At 46.3% G+C, this 16,659-nt stretch overlaps 1 protein-coding gene across 1 annotated transcript; it reads left to right on the top strand.

Annotated features, from left to right (window-relative positions):
- The first annotated feature begins 578 nt into the window (after positions 1-578).
- On the top strand, positions 579-13,799 carry RBM7 (RNA binding motif protein 7). The gene is made up of 5 exons (XM_077249932.1): positions 579-784; positions 1,878-2,040; positions 8,971-9,067; positions 9,476-9,575; positions 11,591-13,799. Exons 1-5 carry the CDS (start codon positions 695-697, stop codon positions 11,909-11,911), a joined length of 771 nt encoding a protein of 256 aa, XP_077106047.1. The 5' UTR covers positions 579-694; the 3' UTR covers positions 11,912-13,799.
- Positions 13,800-16,659: the final 2,860 nt, after the last annotated feature.

Raw genomic sequence — 16,659 nt, 5'->3', positions numbered from 1 at the left:
CACTTTTGAACAACCATGATGGACGGCAGGTTCAAGTCTCTTTAGGGGACTAAAAAAGGTATAAAATGAAGAATAATTAAAAAACCGAAAAATATGAAAAAATTACAAATAGAAGAATAAAAGGAAAAATTTAAGTTTCCCAATCCCCCCCCTTCAATAAAAAGAGAAATAATAAACATATCTGACATTGCGCCGTCCGTAACAGTCCTGGCTACCATTATATAAAATTAATTAACCCCTCGGGCGGTAAAAAAAAAACATCAAAATACCAGAATTAGTGTTTTTCAGCATTCAAAATATAGAACTAAAAATGAACACATCGACCATAATCCCACATGGCACCAATAAACCTACAGGCCAGAACACCAGCGGCAGCAGCAGAGAGGGTACCCAGGAGTATTCCAACTACTAAAAATAAAAAATAGTAAAAAAAAAAAAGGGGGCAACAGGCTGCAGCCAACCACAGCCCAGCTCTTACTTTAGTTTAGATCAGGAAATGTTTGAAAATAAGCAGCCACCTGATTGGCTTCTTTGTTGCCTAGCTACAAAATCGTCATGATCCTCTCCAAACTCCTCCCACAACGAGTTATCCGCCCCTCTTCCGTCATAGGGCGTGGTCATATGGGGAAATGACGTAGTACTTGTGCGACGGCGGCGCTTGGCGGTGTCGTTATTTTGTGGTTGGCGGACGAAGATGGGGGCTGCGGATGCTGACAGGACCTTGTTCGTGGGGAATTTGGACCCGAGAGCTACGGAGGAGCTGCTGTTCGAGCTGTTCCTGCAGGTTCGGAAGCCTTTACTGTGCCGGGGGGAAGGGGCGGCTGTGGTTCCCGCGCTGGGTGTAACGTGCAGTAAGAATGGCTGCGGGTGCGCGCCAAAAGCCGGTAACTGGTGACTACTGCGGATATAGACATATAGTGTGCCGGTGTCCACAAGATGGCAGCGTGGATACTGGGGGACTAGGCCGCGCTCACACGTTGCGGTTTTATGTGTCTTTGTCTCACGCACACCTTTTTTGTTCCCTGACTGAAATGGAAATCTGCAACATGTGAATTTTCACTTGTCACAGCGTCTTTTCATCTACAGAAAGCAATGAGAAGCTGCAAAAGTGCAGCCATCAGGTTTTGTTGCGTGTTTTTGTGAATAAATGCAGATACGGCAGGGTGGGAAACCCATTTATTATAATTCCCCCCCCCCACACACACACACACACACACGAAAAAAAAATCCATAAAGTATGCTTTCAAGGAGGGGAAAAAATGTGACAATGTGCAAGTTTTTTGCCTGCAGGAAAAGAAATAAAACGCGGCAAAAAGCAACATGTGAACATAGCCTAAGGCCTACTTCACACGTCTGTTTTCTCTTTCTTCTCACGGGTACCACACGTACCCATTATAACCTATGCTGCCAATAACACGCCTGTTTGTTTTTTTTCCCCGGCAGCATTGATATAAAATGATATTATTCTGGTTGAACTCTTTTTAAAAGATTACTCCACCATTTTTTGCTGTTGACCTCTTTAGGAAATGTCACTCCATTTTGGCCAAGTGGGGTCCGATGACCGGCAGCCCTCTGATCAGCTGTGGTCTTTGTTGGCAAGTGAATGTTGCCAGGTTTTTTTTTTTCATCTGCTTCTTAAAGCCATTTTTTTTCTTTTCACCGACATAACTATGTGTACTACAGAAAAAATGCAATTCTGCCTTTTTTGTGTGTGTGTGTATATGGTAATCATCTTGCAGATAAACTATTTTTATATATATATATATATATATATATATATATATATATATATCTCTTCAGACTACACTGGTCGTGTGTTATATGAACTTGCTCAAAGTAATTGTTTGGTTTTTTTTTTGTTTTTTTTCTTCTTCCAGGCTGGTCCTGCGTTAAATGTAAAAATCCCCAAGGACAAAGATGGCACTTCAAAGTTATTTGCTTTTGTACAATTTAAGCATGAAGAATCCGTTCCCTATGGGATGAATCTGTTAAATGGAGTCAAACTGTTTGGAAGGCCTCTGAAAATCCAGTACAGATCAGGTACGAGGGCAGCGGTTTTTTTTGTTTGTTTTTTTAATAAATATATTGTCAACTCACAAGAAATTACTATTTCCTATCTTCTTACAATGATCAAGATTTGGTCTTCACATTAAATCCCCCTCATTCCAATACCATTAGCATTTTATTTATTTCATTGACCTAACCATACGGGTGGGCTGATCAAGTTACCGATGGCCTCCTTTTGTTTGACCACTTAAAAGCTGTTGACTACGGCACCATAACTCCTTAGATGCCGCAATCGGAGCTAACCAGACATGATACTCTTCTTGCTTCCTGCTCAACAACATCAGCCCCACTGCCCAACAACGTAGCACCTTCAAAACTTGAAAGTTCTTTATAGCCCGGACAAAGCGGTGTGGTGTCTATCATGCAGGGCTGTGGAGTCAGTAAGCCAAACCTCCGACTCCACAGCACTGCCACGCTATTCGGCTGGTACAAAAAGTGCAGCACAGATTCATCTCAACTAAAAGCTGAGATCCTTAGGGTATGTGCGCACGTTGAAAATTCCGCACCAAATTGCTGCGTTTTATTTTCTGCAGCATGTCAATTCTTAGGGCAGATTCTGCAGCATTTTACACCTATTCCTTAATAGGAATCCGCAGGTGTAAAAACACAGGTGAAATCCGCACAAAATGGCATGGAATCCGAGCGGAAAAATCCGCAACGTGTGCACATACCCAAAGATCAGGAAAAGAACTGACATTTATAGGACATTACTCTGTCGCCTCATTGGGGGACACAGGACGATGGGTGTTATGCTGCTGTCCACTAGGAGACGACACTGCATAATCTGAAAAAGATTCACCGTGGCTCCTCCTCTGCAGTATACACCCCTGGACGGCATCAGCCTTCTCCAGTTTTTGCTTAGTGTTGCATAGGAGGCACACCTAAGATTTTTTTACTCCGTGTTCCCCCCCGATGGATTACAGATGAATAAAAGTGGGTCTCCCGGCATGGCTCCTTCCTCGGCCCCCTATTACGGGGTGCCCAGTTGAAGTAGAGATGGCTATTCCCCATGTTGCTCCTTCCCCAATTCCTCTTGGTTTCTGGGTTGAGGTCGAGGCGAGGATAAAGGCCCCTGAAGGTGACAACAGCACCCTCCCTATTCCCCCTCTGGGGGCATTAGGTTGAGATGCCTTATGTAGGGCCTGTACAGGCAGCATTCTGCAGCTCCCAGCAATGGGCCAGCACACTGCACCTGCATCCAGGGATCCCAGCCCAGCTGCGGGCTCCTGTCGGGGCCAGGGGGAGTGCAGGCAGGCATGGCACATACAGACACAGGGCTCCCTGCGCCCCTGTCTCTGCGGCAGCACCAGCTCTATACTGCCTCAGGGGGACCCCTCACAGGGCCCCCCTTCCGCCGCCTCCTCTCCGCCCCCCCGGATGACAAATATGACACTCTACAGTGTCAGAGGGGGTGGATCGAGACAGAAAGGGCACGTTTTTACACAGCTTTGCCGCCTTTTTTCTCAGCTCTCCACCCCCTGCCTCTTCTCCTCGGCGGCCATTTCTACTGGAGCAAGGTTTAACCCTCCATCTCCCGATCAGCAGGACCAGGCCAGCCAGTCTCCGGGGGGCACAGGACTGTGGATCTTTGGCGCTGGACCTAGGGGCAAACTGGTGGGGTAAGATCACAGCTGGGTTGTTTTACTCGGCTGTGAATCCATATTCCCTATAAGGCTCCCCTATAGGGTCCTCTGCATAGCTACCCCTGTAAGGTCCTCTGCAGGCCCTTCTGCACTCTGTGCACTATGCCGGGCTCAAGGTCCAGGAGAACAAGGCAGGACTGCTATTATGCATTCTGCACAGCCTGCAGGACAGCTCTCCCCAGTGGCAGCACGTACGCACTGCCAGGACTGCATCCAGACTACTGACCGCTCTCCCCAGTGGCAGCACGTACGCACTGCCAGGACTGCATCCAGACTACTGCGTCAGAGACCCAAGAAGCCCCTGCCAATGCCTCAGTGTCTAATGCCACACCGGAATGGGTCACTCAGAGGTCGCAATCTATGGCGCAGTCTATAGATAACAAACCTCCACATTGCTTCAGGCTCTGCAGAGTTCATGCCTCGGCTATGACCGTTACCCAGCAAAGGGAGAGCTTGACTCAGGAACAGAACGACCTGGCACATCCACGTCTAGGTCAGGACGCAAGCGGACCCATAGGTCAAGTCCATCTGCGTCATCCCATAGCACACGGTCATCCCCTTCTAGGGAGATAGACCGTAGTTCCAAGTCAGTTCCAGGTCATCTAGACCGTCCCCTTCCAGGGGCAGACAATGCAGATCTCCGCAATCCCTGACCAGAGAAGGCCTCATCCCCAGCTCACCCAGCAGGGGGCGCCTCAGTGATACACAGGATTCAGAAGGCATCTGTGACTCCGACTCAGACAGGGAAACGGAGGGGTCCCTGATCCCAATCCCCCCTAGCAATACAGCGCTAGTCGAGGACATAATCCCTTCCATCCATCGGGTGCTGGACATTTCTAATCTGCCACCAGAGGCCCCAGAACAAGATTTCTTTGAAGGCCCTCTGAAGCCGCCTAAGGTTTTCTCTAACCACCCAAAGTTTAAAGCGATCCTTAAAAAGCAGCTCTCACAGCCTGAGAAAAAATTTGCTAATTGCAAATATCTGGAGGCAAAGTACCTTTTCTCAGAGAAGGAATGGACAGATCCACCCGAAGTGGACCCCCCGGTCTCTAGACTAGCAGCACAGACTCCTTTCACTGCCAGATAGCTCAACCCTCAGGGACGAAGCAGACCGGCAGGTAGAACGCATGGCTTGTTCAATTTTTCGAGGCCTCCCTGGCTCCCGCGTTCGCTTCACTTTGGGCTGCCAAGGCCATCCTGGCTTGGGCCAAAAATTTACAAGCTGGCCTCCAAGCATCTGCTCCTGAGCTGTCGGACCAAGCGGTTCAAATAGCAGTTGTAGCAGATTGCATGCTTCATGCAGCTCTGGATTCAGCAAGGGGCGTAGCGGGGATAGCATCAAATGCCATCACGATTCGGCATATCCTCTGGCTGCGGAATGGAAAGCGGACGCAGCCTCAAAGAAGTCCCTCACGCACCTCCCGTATCTCAGTGGGTGACTTTCGGTGAAAAGTTGAACACAATAATATCCAACGCCACCGGGGGTAAGAGTACCTCCCTCAACTGAAACCTATACGCACTTACAAGAAGTGTAACAAACCCGATTCCGATCCTTTCGGAATTCCTCGGGCTGGTCCGTCTCGCGTCCAGCACGTAACCGTTCCCCACACAGGGACAACTCATGGTCGACGCAAAGGTTGGACAAGACCTGGCAGTTAAAAGCAGGCCAGTCAAAGCCCAAAGGCGGTAAACCTCAGACTTTTTTCCTCCTCATGACTCACGGACCCCGGAAGACATCCCACCCGTAGGCAATTTTGCTCTTTTCAGCAAGTCTGGATGCCTACTACAGAAGACAGGTGGGTCAGGGAACTAGTGTCTTCCGGATACAAGATGGTGTTCAACCTCCAACCCACCGAACTGATTCTTCCTCTCTGTTCCCCCAAAACCGCCAGCCAAGGCTCGTGCCTTCCACCAAGCGGTTTCCTCGCTTCTTCAAGCAGGAGTCATAGTACCGGTTCCCGCGGCCGGGCGCTTCCGAGGGTTGTACTCCAATCAATTCGTAGTCCCCAAGAAAGGAGGCAGAGTACAGCCCATACTGGACCTAAAACAACTCGACAAATATGTACGGGTTCGTCACTTCCGCTGGAGTCCCTTCGGTCCATCATTGCGTCTATGGAGAAGGGAGAATATCTCGCCTTCATAGATATACAAGACGCATACCTGCATATACCGATTGCACCTGCTCATCAGAGTTTTTTTCTCAGGTTCGCAATCGACCAGGACCACTACCAGTTCGTGGCTCTCCCGTTCGGATTTGCCACGGCTCCCAGAGTGTTTACCAAGGTCATGGCAGCCACCATGGACATCCTGCACTCCAGAGGCATAGTAGTCGCTCCATACCTGGACAACCTACTCATCAAGGCTCCTACCTTCGAGGACTGCGAGCTCAGCGTCTCAATCACAATCGACACTGAGTCGCATGGGCTGGTTAATCAACCTACAAAGGTCATCACCAACCCTGAGTCAGTCTCTGACCTTCCTGGGAATGCTATACAACACCTCCAGAGGTCTAGTGCTCTTTCCCAGGGACAAGGCACTGGCTCTCCGCATAGGAATTTGCATCCTCCGCAAACCCCCTCGATCTCTCCGGTTTGCCATGAGAGTCCTCGGCAGGATGGGGGCACCAATGTGCCCAGTTTCACCTCATGCCTCTCCAACTAGCCATTCTCAAGTCCTGGGACAGGAATCCCTTTTTCCTCTCGACAGGGAATTCCAGCTAATGTCGTCAACCAGGAGGTCCCTGCACTGGTTGCTCAAGCCAACCTCGCTGGCAAAGGGGAAATCCTTTCTCACAGGTCAATGGAAGGTTTAGACCACCGATGCGAGCCTGACGGGTTGGGGTGCAGTGCACCTACACCACAGGGCAAGTGGTCCCCAGTGGAAGCGACCATGCCCATCAACATCCTGGAAATTCGTGCCATCCTCCTGGCATTGAGGGCCTTCCATCACTTACTGGCAGCCTCTCACATCAGAATACAATCGGACAATGCCACCACTGTGGCATATGTGAATCACCAAGGGGGGACCCGCAGTACCCAGGCGATGTGAGAAGTGTCACACATCCTCCACTGGGTAGAGGACACAGGCTCGGTTCTCTCGGCTGTCCACATTCCGGGTGTGGACAACTGGGAAGCAGACTTCTCAGACAAGGAATAGATTCGGGAGAGTGGTCTCTCCATCCCGAAATTTTTCACCAGATCTGCCATCGCTGGGGGACCCCGGATGTGGACCTAATGGCATCCCACTTCAATGCCAAGGTCTCCAACTTCGTGGCCAGAACACACGATCCGCGGTTGCTCAGAGCAGACGCTTTGGTTCAGGTCTGGACCCAGTTCCAGCTTCTGTACATTTTTCCACCTCTCCCCCTGTTATCCAGAGTGGTGAGGAAGATCAAGCAAGATGGAGTTCCAACCATCTTAATCACGCCGGTCTGGCCCAGACGTACAGGGTACGCCGACGTCGTACAACTTTTAGCAGGCGCCCCCTGGCGCCTCCCCGACTGCCCGGATCTTCTATCACAAGGCCCGTTCTACCACCAGAACTCAGGGGCTCTCAATTTGACGGCGTGGCCCTTGAAACCTGGGTTCTAACCCAGGCAGGGCTCTCGACGGACGTCATTAGGACCATGATCAGGGCACGGAAGCCAGCCTCTGCCAAGATCTATGACCGTACCTGGAAAGTTCTCTTTACCTGGTGGGAATATCGCGGCCAGACCCCATTCCCTTCTTCCCTCCCCAAACTACCGTTTTTTTTTTTTTCTCCAATCGGGTCTGGAGGCCAGGCTGTCCCTGGGCTCGCCTAAGAGCCAGGTGTCAGCCCTCTCAGTGCTTTTTCAAAGGCGCATTGCTACCAAGCCGCGAGTAAGGACTTTTCTTCAAGGGGTTTCCCGATTGGTTCCCCCCTACAGACGACCACTAGAAACGTGGGACCTCAACCTGGTCCTGATGGCATTGCAGGAACCACCCTTCGAACCCCTTAAGGAGGTCCCGCTCCGCCTTCTCTCCCAGAAGGTGGTTTTCCTGGTGGCAATCACCTCGCTACACAGGGTGTCTGAACTGACAGCACTCTCCTGCAGACGGCCCTTCCTGGTTTTTCACCAGGACAAGGTAGTTCTCCGTACGGTCCCATCCTTCCTTCCGAAGGTTGTGTCCAACTTCCACCTCAATGAGGAAATTTCTCTGCCTTCCCTTGGTCCGGTCCCGGTTCATAGAGTGGAGAAGGCTCTTCATGCGCTTGACTTTGTCAGGGCATTGCGTATATATGTGTCTAGGACTGCGTCCTTCCGGAGGTCTGATCCCTTTTCCTTCTTCCGGAAGGCGGCCGCAAGGGTCTGCCAGCTTCCAAAGCTACCCTTGCCAGGAAGATCACATCCACCATACAAGAGGTCTACCGCCTTAAGAATTCGCCTCTTCCAGCCGGTATTACGGCACTCTACACGGGCAGTAGGGGCCTCCTGGGCCATTAGGCTTCGGCACAAGTGTGTAAGACGGCCACTTGGTCTACCCCACACTCGTTTACTAAACACTACAGGGTTCATACCCAGTCCTCAGCGGAAGCGAGCCTGTGTAGATGTGTTTTGCAGGCGGCGGTGCCCAAAGTATAGGGGCCTGTCTGCACAATATTCGTCCATTGCTTCCCACCCAGGGACTGCTTTGGGACGTCCCATGGTCCTGTGTCCCCCAATGAGGCGACAGAGTAAAGGAGATTTTTGTGTACTCACCGTAAAATCTTTCTCTTAGCCTCTAATTGGGGGACACCGTTCCCACCCTGTTGCCCTTTTCGGGCCGTTGTTACTTTGTTACTGTTGAGTTCTCATATTGTTCTTTGAGCTGGTACATAGTGGCCTTCTTATAGGCATGTCTGTTATTCATGTTACATTCCTACTGCTTTTGCACAAAACTGGAGAAGGCTGACGCCGTCCAGGGGTGTATACTGCAGAGGAGGAGCCACGGTTAATCTTTTTCAGATTATGCATAGTGTCGCCTCCTAGTGGACAGCAGCATAACACCCATGGTCAAGTGTCCCCCAATTAGAGGCTAAGAGAAAGATTTTACGGTGAGCACACAAAAATCTCCTTTTCATAACTTTCCCAAATTCTTATGAAACAATTTACAGCACATCCTGCACTGTACTACTGCATCCATTGTATTATATATGTTAGCAGCCGGTCCATTTTATATGAACTCCGACCCCACAGCCCTGCTCTCATGCCTAACATCTGATATTGCAATTGATTTTTAATCTCTTATCATGTTTTTAGGAAGCAGTCATGCCTCTCAAGAAGCAAATAGTGCAGCATCCTCCCCACATGGAAATGGCAACTTTTCTGGAAATGGTTCGCCATCAAATGGCAACAGGTAAGATGAAGTCTCCTGGATGCATTCACAGGAACCAATGGCATTTCCAGCAGAGGCAGACACTATACGATGCCCCCCAAATCTCTCTCAAAGCCTTGTCAGTAAATTGAAACGTAAAAGGACGAAAGGCAGCATGAATCCGAGACCAATTCTTGTTATTGCAGCTGTCTGTTTTACTGTAAAACTCTCTGGTGTTTCAGAGAAAATGTGCTTTGAAAAGCCAGCCGAGTGTGATCTAACTCTGTTGTATGTATATAGTCCACGGCCGACCTCAGACTACTCATCCAAGTCGCATCCTTGCTGGCTTTTCTTATGTTTCCTCTTGACACAGCAGAGCTCCATTTATCTTTGCTGTTGGCTACAATTATTGACCGTTTTGACATTTTGATTTGTATTTCTTTTTTCTAGATATGACTACAATTCTGATATGAGATACGACCACTCTCCTCCTGTTCAAAGCTATCAAAAACCATACTCTTCTCCAGATGGGCTACACAGACAAGCAATGGTAGGTGACTACACACATTTACATTCAAGTTATCCTCGCTTATGGTTTGATATCAAGATACTTTGGAAAGGAATATAATAAGTGATATTGTTTTGTTTGTTTTTTGCATTAATAGACTCTTCTTTTGATAGTAATGTTATAAAAAGAATGTAGCGTATAATGTACAAGTATGAGGATGGGAGAGGATGCTGATGAAGGGACGGGTACATTTTGGTATGTTGCTTCATCCGATTGGTGCAGAAGGTTAAGAGGGTTGCCTTGTGTGTTTAGTTTGGAAGGAGCAGTGGTAATGGTATGTTTCACTGTCACAGAACAGTAATAATGCCTGCCACAGGTTTTTGGGTTTTTTTCCCCACGGAGAATCTCAGCATTTGTACTGTAGCCAGTGCTGTACTTTGGCCCAGCTGACTAGGAAAGATCAAATGCCTAATGCACATGCGCCCTTCTATACATTAGTAAAGCAGAGATTTAACTGGTCGAGTAGCTACTCTGCAGAGCAAACCATATACGATCCCCAGAACCAGGCAGGAATAATGGTAATAAACACAGTATGACCAGGACGGCCACCTTGGCCATATCCCATGTTGACCAACCATTAATAATGGAGTCAGTGGTGGCATTAGGCACAGCCTGATTAACAATGCACCATGCATACCTATATTACCACCAGCGGACTTACAACACGAGTAGTCCAGAGTCGAACCATATAAATGTTAAAACACTCAACTTTATTTTGAATCTATTAAAATAGTAAAGACAAAAGTAAAAAGATCAAAAGTGTCCAGTGGGGGGGAGGGGGCTCTCACTACGGCATGTTCAAAATCACAAAGAAAAGAATGGTAAACTTACAGCTCCAAAGTGCAAGGACACTGTATAATCAAAGTACAAAAAAATTCATCTATTATGAAATATACTCAGATTCTATACAAATTATTTCGAGTAAATGTGACCTAAGAACTGGTCCTGACCAATACAGAGATCGTTATATAAGGCTCAAGATACAATTCTTACCATATAAAGAATACAGCAGACGTTCTATGTAATAGGATACTCCATAGGCTACTTTCACACTAGCGTTTTTCGGCAGACGTCGCAATGCGTCGTTTAGGCTACCTTCACATTTGCGTTGTGTGCTGCGTCGGTGACGCAACGCACGCACAACGCATGCATAACGCGGCGTTTTGTGACGCATGCATTCATTTTTTTTAACGCAAAATAATTGCTACAGGCAGCGCTCTCTGCGCCCTGAGAGTTGCGCCAAAAATGACGCATGCGTCACAAAACGCGAGACAACGCATGTCCATGCGCCCCCCATGTTAAATATAGGGACGCATGCGTCACCGCGGCTGCGCCCGACACAACGCAAATGTGAACGTAGCCTTAGGAGAAAAAGCGCATCCTGCAAAGTTGTCTGCAGGATGCGGTTTTTCCCCATAGACTTACATTACCGACGTATCGTCACACGTCGCAACCGTCGTGCGACGGTTGCGTCGTGTTTTGGCGCACCGCCGCCACAAAAAACGTTACATGTAATGTTTTTTTGTGCGTCTAGTCTGCCATTTTCGACCACGCATGTGCGGCCGAAACTCCGCCCCCTCCTCCCCGGACCTTTACAATGGGGCAGTGAAGCGTAAGCTTCTGCTGCCCCCGTTGTGCTTTTCTTTCACAGCATGCGTCGGCCCGACGCACTGCAACGGGCCCGTACCGACGCTAGTGTGAAAGCAGCCTTAGTCGGATTCAATAGAGTTCCAGAAAGATGATGGATATAGTTAAATAAACAAGGAACATTACCTGCAGTTAAAGTGGTTTGCAGTGAGCACAGAAAGACAGGGACCGGTGCCGACGGAGAGACCCTCATCCTCACCCCAGGACTTACACTACTTGTGTTGTAAGTCCACTAGTGGTAATATATTGATTGAAGTGCCATACTTGTTATTTATAGGGACATATTTTTGAATAACCATGCATACCCAACCTGATACTAGTTCATTTTTTATTTTTATTTTTTCCCCTAGATCAATAGCTACTACAGACAAGGTTCTTCTCACAGTCCCAGTACAGACACAATGTCTTATTCCTCCCCGTCATCAGCAGCAGCAAATTACCCACCCTATTACAGTCCATATAATCAAAGCTCCTCTCATTCACCAATGCGTCACGAGTCCTCCTCCAGCCACCGAAAAATCCGGAGCCAAACCTCTCATCCTTATCAAAGTAACGACTACCAGAGCAGCAGAGACTCTTATTACAGAGGCAGCAGCCAAGAGGAGCACTACCACGAAGGTCGCAGTTCTCATCAGAGAAAAGAGCCCAGATGGCGCCACTCTCAGTATTAGTGCTCATCTGTGAGGGGAGATCTGTGTGACAATTTCTTATAATTGGGATCTAAAAGAAAATGTCCATGCCTTCAGTTTAATACAAGGTTACATCCAACCTTGTATTAAACCTGTCCTGAATAACCTATTTTTTAAGGAACATTGTGTTTTTAAATAATTTTATTCGGTGCAGAAAAAAAATATTGTATTTGTTAAAAAAAAGAGAAATCTTTATGTAGTCTATTCATGTAGCTACATATTTGTTATAACCATGTCTGTTTTGTAAGATGGTGACGTGACAGCAGCCATATTTTACAGTCCGTTACTTTAGTAATTCCAGCAGCCTCACACACAGGGTGCTGTAAGTTTGGGTCGGTAGGCAAGTGGTCCAACACGGAAATGGCCGCCGTAGCACAGTCTATAAAGTCCGGTCACGTTGTGAATATCATTGAATCGCTAGTGTTCAACTTGAAGGGGAAGTTCACGTATTGCTACTGTTTCTCCTCTGGACTATGCGGGAAAACCTTTTAGTAACAGCTGATTTATGTTATATTTTTTTACCATGGTGACATCTATTTAGCTTTTAGTATGAGTTTTGTAAGGAAAGATCAAGACTAGGATGTGATTGTGCTGTGATAAGGTGTTATCTGAGCATGCTCGTGTGCTAACAGTGTATTCAGCGTGCTCGAAAAATATGTTCTAGTCCCCGCAGCTGCATGTCTCACAGCTAACAAATGGGCAATCCCTGCATGTCTAACAGCCACGAGACATGCAGTCACTGCGACTCAAGCATTCAAGACACATCGCTCCTCCTGAAAACCTGCAAACCCAGGCATCTACAGACATGTCTCCCATAATACACTTAAATTAAAGGGGTTTTCTGGTCTAGGCAAGTAATGGCTGTTAAATCAGTATGTCGATTCCTCTACTGGGATCCTCACCGAGCGCTAGAACGAGAGGGGATGTGCCTATCCAGTGGCTTAGAGCTGAAGATCCCTCTAATGTGTATGTATTGTAGGAGCAATGTGAAGAGCCATGCTTGTTAAATATGAACTTTCCCTTTTTAAGTGTATAATTAAAAAACAACTCCAATTTCCCCATACACCTGAGTGGAGTTTGCAGAAATCCAACCTGTTTGAACAATCTGTCCTATCGGTCCAAGTTTTAAGTAAGCACAATATGGTATAAACTTTTTTTTTTTTTTTAATCTGTTATGTAAGTATTAACATCTTCTATATTAATGATGTTTGTAATTCTCGTCCTACCGCTAGTAGATGTGTCGGTGGTGTAATTTTTTTTTTTTTTTTTATTACTTTTTTGTAGGAGGGTAAACATTTTTTTTTTTTTTTTTTAAATCGTAAACTTGACCAACAAATGTAAAGTCCTTCCCGTCGAGTGACGTCTGCAGTGTTTTTCCTGAATGTCGTACATGATAGATTCAGTCAGATCTAATAGTAAAGGCGCATTCATATCAGTCAAATACACGGCAGATTATACAGACAAAAAATAAAACTCTGCATTGTAGATTACATTTTGTGAAATCTCAGCCACACGCTGCTGCAGTGCAAACCAGATTTGCTGTCCGTGATCTCTGCACACTTTACTACTCTTTGCATTAGTTTTCTGTAAACCACCCAAAAAATCTGCCACAGAAATTCCATGGGATAGAAGTCCCATGTGCAAACGTCCTGAAGATCCTCAGTATTTCTAGACCTTTTATGTGTTCTACCGTACAGTAGTGCATCCGAGCAGTTACACATCGTATCACGTACCGTCGCCTCAAAATCAGCCAGCATTTACTACAAAGTATTCATAGGAGGCAATGTAAAATTGTGATTATTGGTGTAATATTAGACCATGTTGTACTGATCTGTACAGAGTGGAATAAATCTATTTCTATTGACTTGTATCCTGGCCTCAGTTTTGATTTTTTTTTTTTTTTTTTGTGTGTGTACTGCCTTGTTTGACAGTTGGGATCACAGACCACATCAAAGTTGATGTGGTTGTAAGTCAGCACATACAGGTCCTTCTAAAAAAATTAGCATATAGTGTTAAATTTCATTATTTACCATAATGTAATGATTACAATTAAACTTTCATATATTATAGATTCATTATCCACCAACTGAAATTTGTCAGGTCTTTTATTGTTTTAATACTGATGATTTTGGCATACAACTCCTGATAACCCAAAAAACCTGTCTCAATAAATTAGCATATCAAGAAAAGGTTCTCTAAACGACCTATTACCCTAATCTTCTGAATCAACTAATTAACTCTAAACACATGCAAAAGATACCTGAGGCTTTTAAAAACTCCCTGCCTGGTTCATTACTCAAAACCCCCATCATGGGTAAGACTAGCGACCTGACAGATGTCAAGAAGGCCATCATTGACACCCTCAAGCAAGAGGGTAAGACCCAAAAAGAAATTTCTCAACAAATAGGCTGTTCCCAGAGTGCTGTATCACTCAATGGTAAGTCTGTTGGAAGGCAAAAATGTGGCAGAAAACGCTGTACAACGAGAAGAGGTGACCGGACCCTGAGGAAGATTGTGGAGAAGGACCGATTCCAGACCTTGGGGAACCTGAGGAAGCAGTGGACTGAGTCTGGTGTGGAAACATCCAGAGCCACCGTGCACAGGCGTGTGCAGGAAATGGGCTACAGGTGCCGCATTCCCCAGGTAAAGCCACTTTTGAACCATAAACAGCGGCAGAAGCGCCTGACCTGGGCTACAGAGAAGCAGCACTGGACTGTTGCTAAGTGGTCCCAAGTACTTTTTTCTGATGAAAGCAAATTTTGCATGTCATTCGGAAATCAAGGTGCCAGAGTCTGGAGGAAGACTGGGGAGAAGGAAATGCCAAAATGCCTGAAGTCCAGTGTCAAGTACCCACAGTCAGTGATGGTGTGGGGTGCCATGTCAGCTGCTGGTGTTGGTCCACTGTGTTTCATCAAGGGCAGGGTCAATGCAGCTAGCTATCAGGAGATTTTGGAGCACTTCATGCTTCCATCGGCTGAAATGCTTTATGGAGATGAAGATTTCATTTTTCAGCACAACCTGGCACCTGCTCACAGTGCCAAAACCACTGGTAAATGGTTTACTGACCATGGTATTACTGTGCTCAATTGGCCTGCCAACTCTCCTGACCTGAACCCCATAGAGAATCTGTGGGATATTGTGAAGAGAAAGTTGAGAGACGCAAGACCCAACACTCTGGATGAGCTTAAGGCCGCTATTGAAGCATCCTGGGCCTCCATAACATCTCAGCAGTGTCACAGGCTGATTGCCTCCATGCCACGCCGCATTGAAGCAGTCATTTCTGCCAAAGGGTTCCCGACCAAGTATTGAGTGCATAACTGAACATTATTATTTGATGGTTTTTTTGTTTGTTATTAAAAAACACTTTTATTTGATTGGACGGGTGAAATATGCTAATTTATTGAGACAGGTTTTTTGGGTTATCAGGAGTTGTATGCCAAAATCATCAGTATTAAAACAATAAAAGACCTGACAAATTTCAGTTGGTGGATAATGAATCTATAATATATGAAAGTTTAATTGTAATCATTACATTATGGTAAATAATGAAATTTAACACTATATGCTAATTTTTTGAGAAGGACCTGTATAAGTTTAGATAAAGAGTAAGGTAAGGGGTCATGCAGACGTCCGTGCAAATCGGTCCAATCTGGGACTGATCTGATTGCTCGGGGTCAGGAGAGGTGCGGCCAGTCCGTGTATTGTGGACCCAGATTGCACAGATGTCTGCAGGAGCCCTTACAAACACTGACGGATTCTCAGTTGGTTGCAGACACCAATGTGCACATCCCAGGAAATAAAGAGCTGGTGACAGGCAAATGGTGCAAAAGTGGTCATGAAATTCAGTTGCAAAAATATTGCACTGTAAAAAGAAAAAAAAAATTATACAATTTTTTTTTTTTTTTTTTTTTTTGGGGGGGGGGGGGGGTTCCTGAACATACAGGTATAATTTTATTCTGTTTTTTTTAAGAACCGGAATAAAATTATACCATTCAGGAAACCCCCCCCCCCCAAAAAAAAAAAAAATTGTATAATTTTTTTTTTTTCTTTTTACAGTGCATTATTTTTGCAACTGAATTTCATTACCACTTTTGCACCATTTGCCTGTTACCAGCTCTTTATTTAAAAGATTAAAAAAAAAAAAATTGTCAACGTTTGACCTATATCTTTTTAACTGTACTTACTATGAAATGTATGAATACAAATGGATTCACTAGGTTCATATATGCAAAAAGTCCATCGAAACCATATTAGGCTATGTGCGCACGCTGCGGATTTTGCTGCGTTTCCGCAGCTGAGGGTCCGCAGCGGTTTCCCATGCATTTACAGTACCATGTAAACCTATGGGAAATTAAATCCGCAGTGCACATGCTGCGGGAAAAAAACGCGCGGAAACGCAGCAGTTTATTTTCCGCAGCATGTCAATTCTTTGTGCGGATTCCGCTGCGGGTTTACACCTGCTCCAATAGAAAACTGCAGGTGTAAACCCGCAACGGAAACCGCGATAAATCCGCAGGAAAAATCCGCAGCCCTCACAGATACGTGTGCACATACCCTTAAGGCTGTGCCCATGTTGTGGAATAGGGTGCGGATTTTTCCACACCTTTTTTGTAAAACGCACTCCTTTTTACCTGCGGGTTTTGTGCGGATTCCACCTGCGATTTAACACCTGTGGATTCCTATTGAGGCGCAGGTGTAAACCGCTGCGGAAAATACAATGCAGTGTTTCC

This window comes from Ranitomeya variabilis, chromosome 4 (genome assembly GCF_051348905.1).
Source record: "Ranitomeya variabilis isolate aRanVar5 chromosome 4, aRanVar5.hap1, whole genome shotgun sequence".
Taxonomy (NCBI): Eukaryota; Metazoa; Chordata; class Amphibia; order Anura; family Dendrobatidae; genus Ranitomeya; species Ranitomeya variabilis.
The sequence above is the reverse complement of the archived record's forward strand: the minus strand, read 5'-3'. Positions and strand labels throughout refer to the sequence as shown.

Coding starts and splice junctions, on each gene's coding strand:
- RBM7 (XM_077249932.1), top strand. CDS start 695: ATGGGGGCTGCGGATGCTGACAGGACCTTGTTCGTGGGGAATTTGGAC. Junction 785..1,877: donor TGTTCGAGCTGTTCCTGCAG/GTTCGGAAGCCT, acceptor TTCTTCTTCCAG/GCTGGTCCTGCGTTAAATGT. Junction 9,576..11,590: donor GGCTACACAGACAAGCAATG/GTAGGTGACTAC, acceptor TTTTTCCCCTAG/ATCAATAGCTACTACAGACA.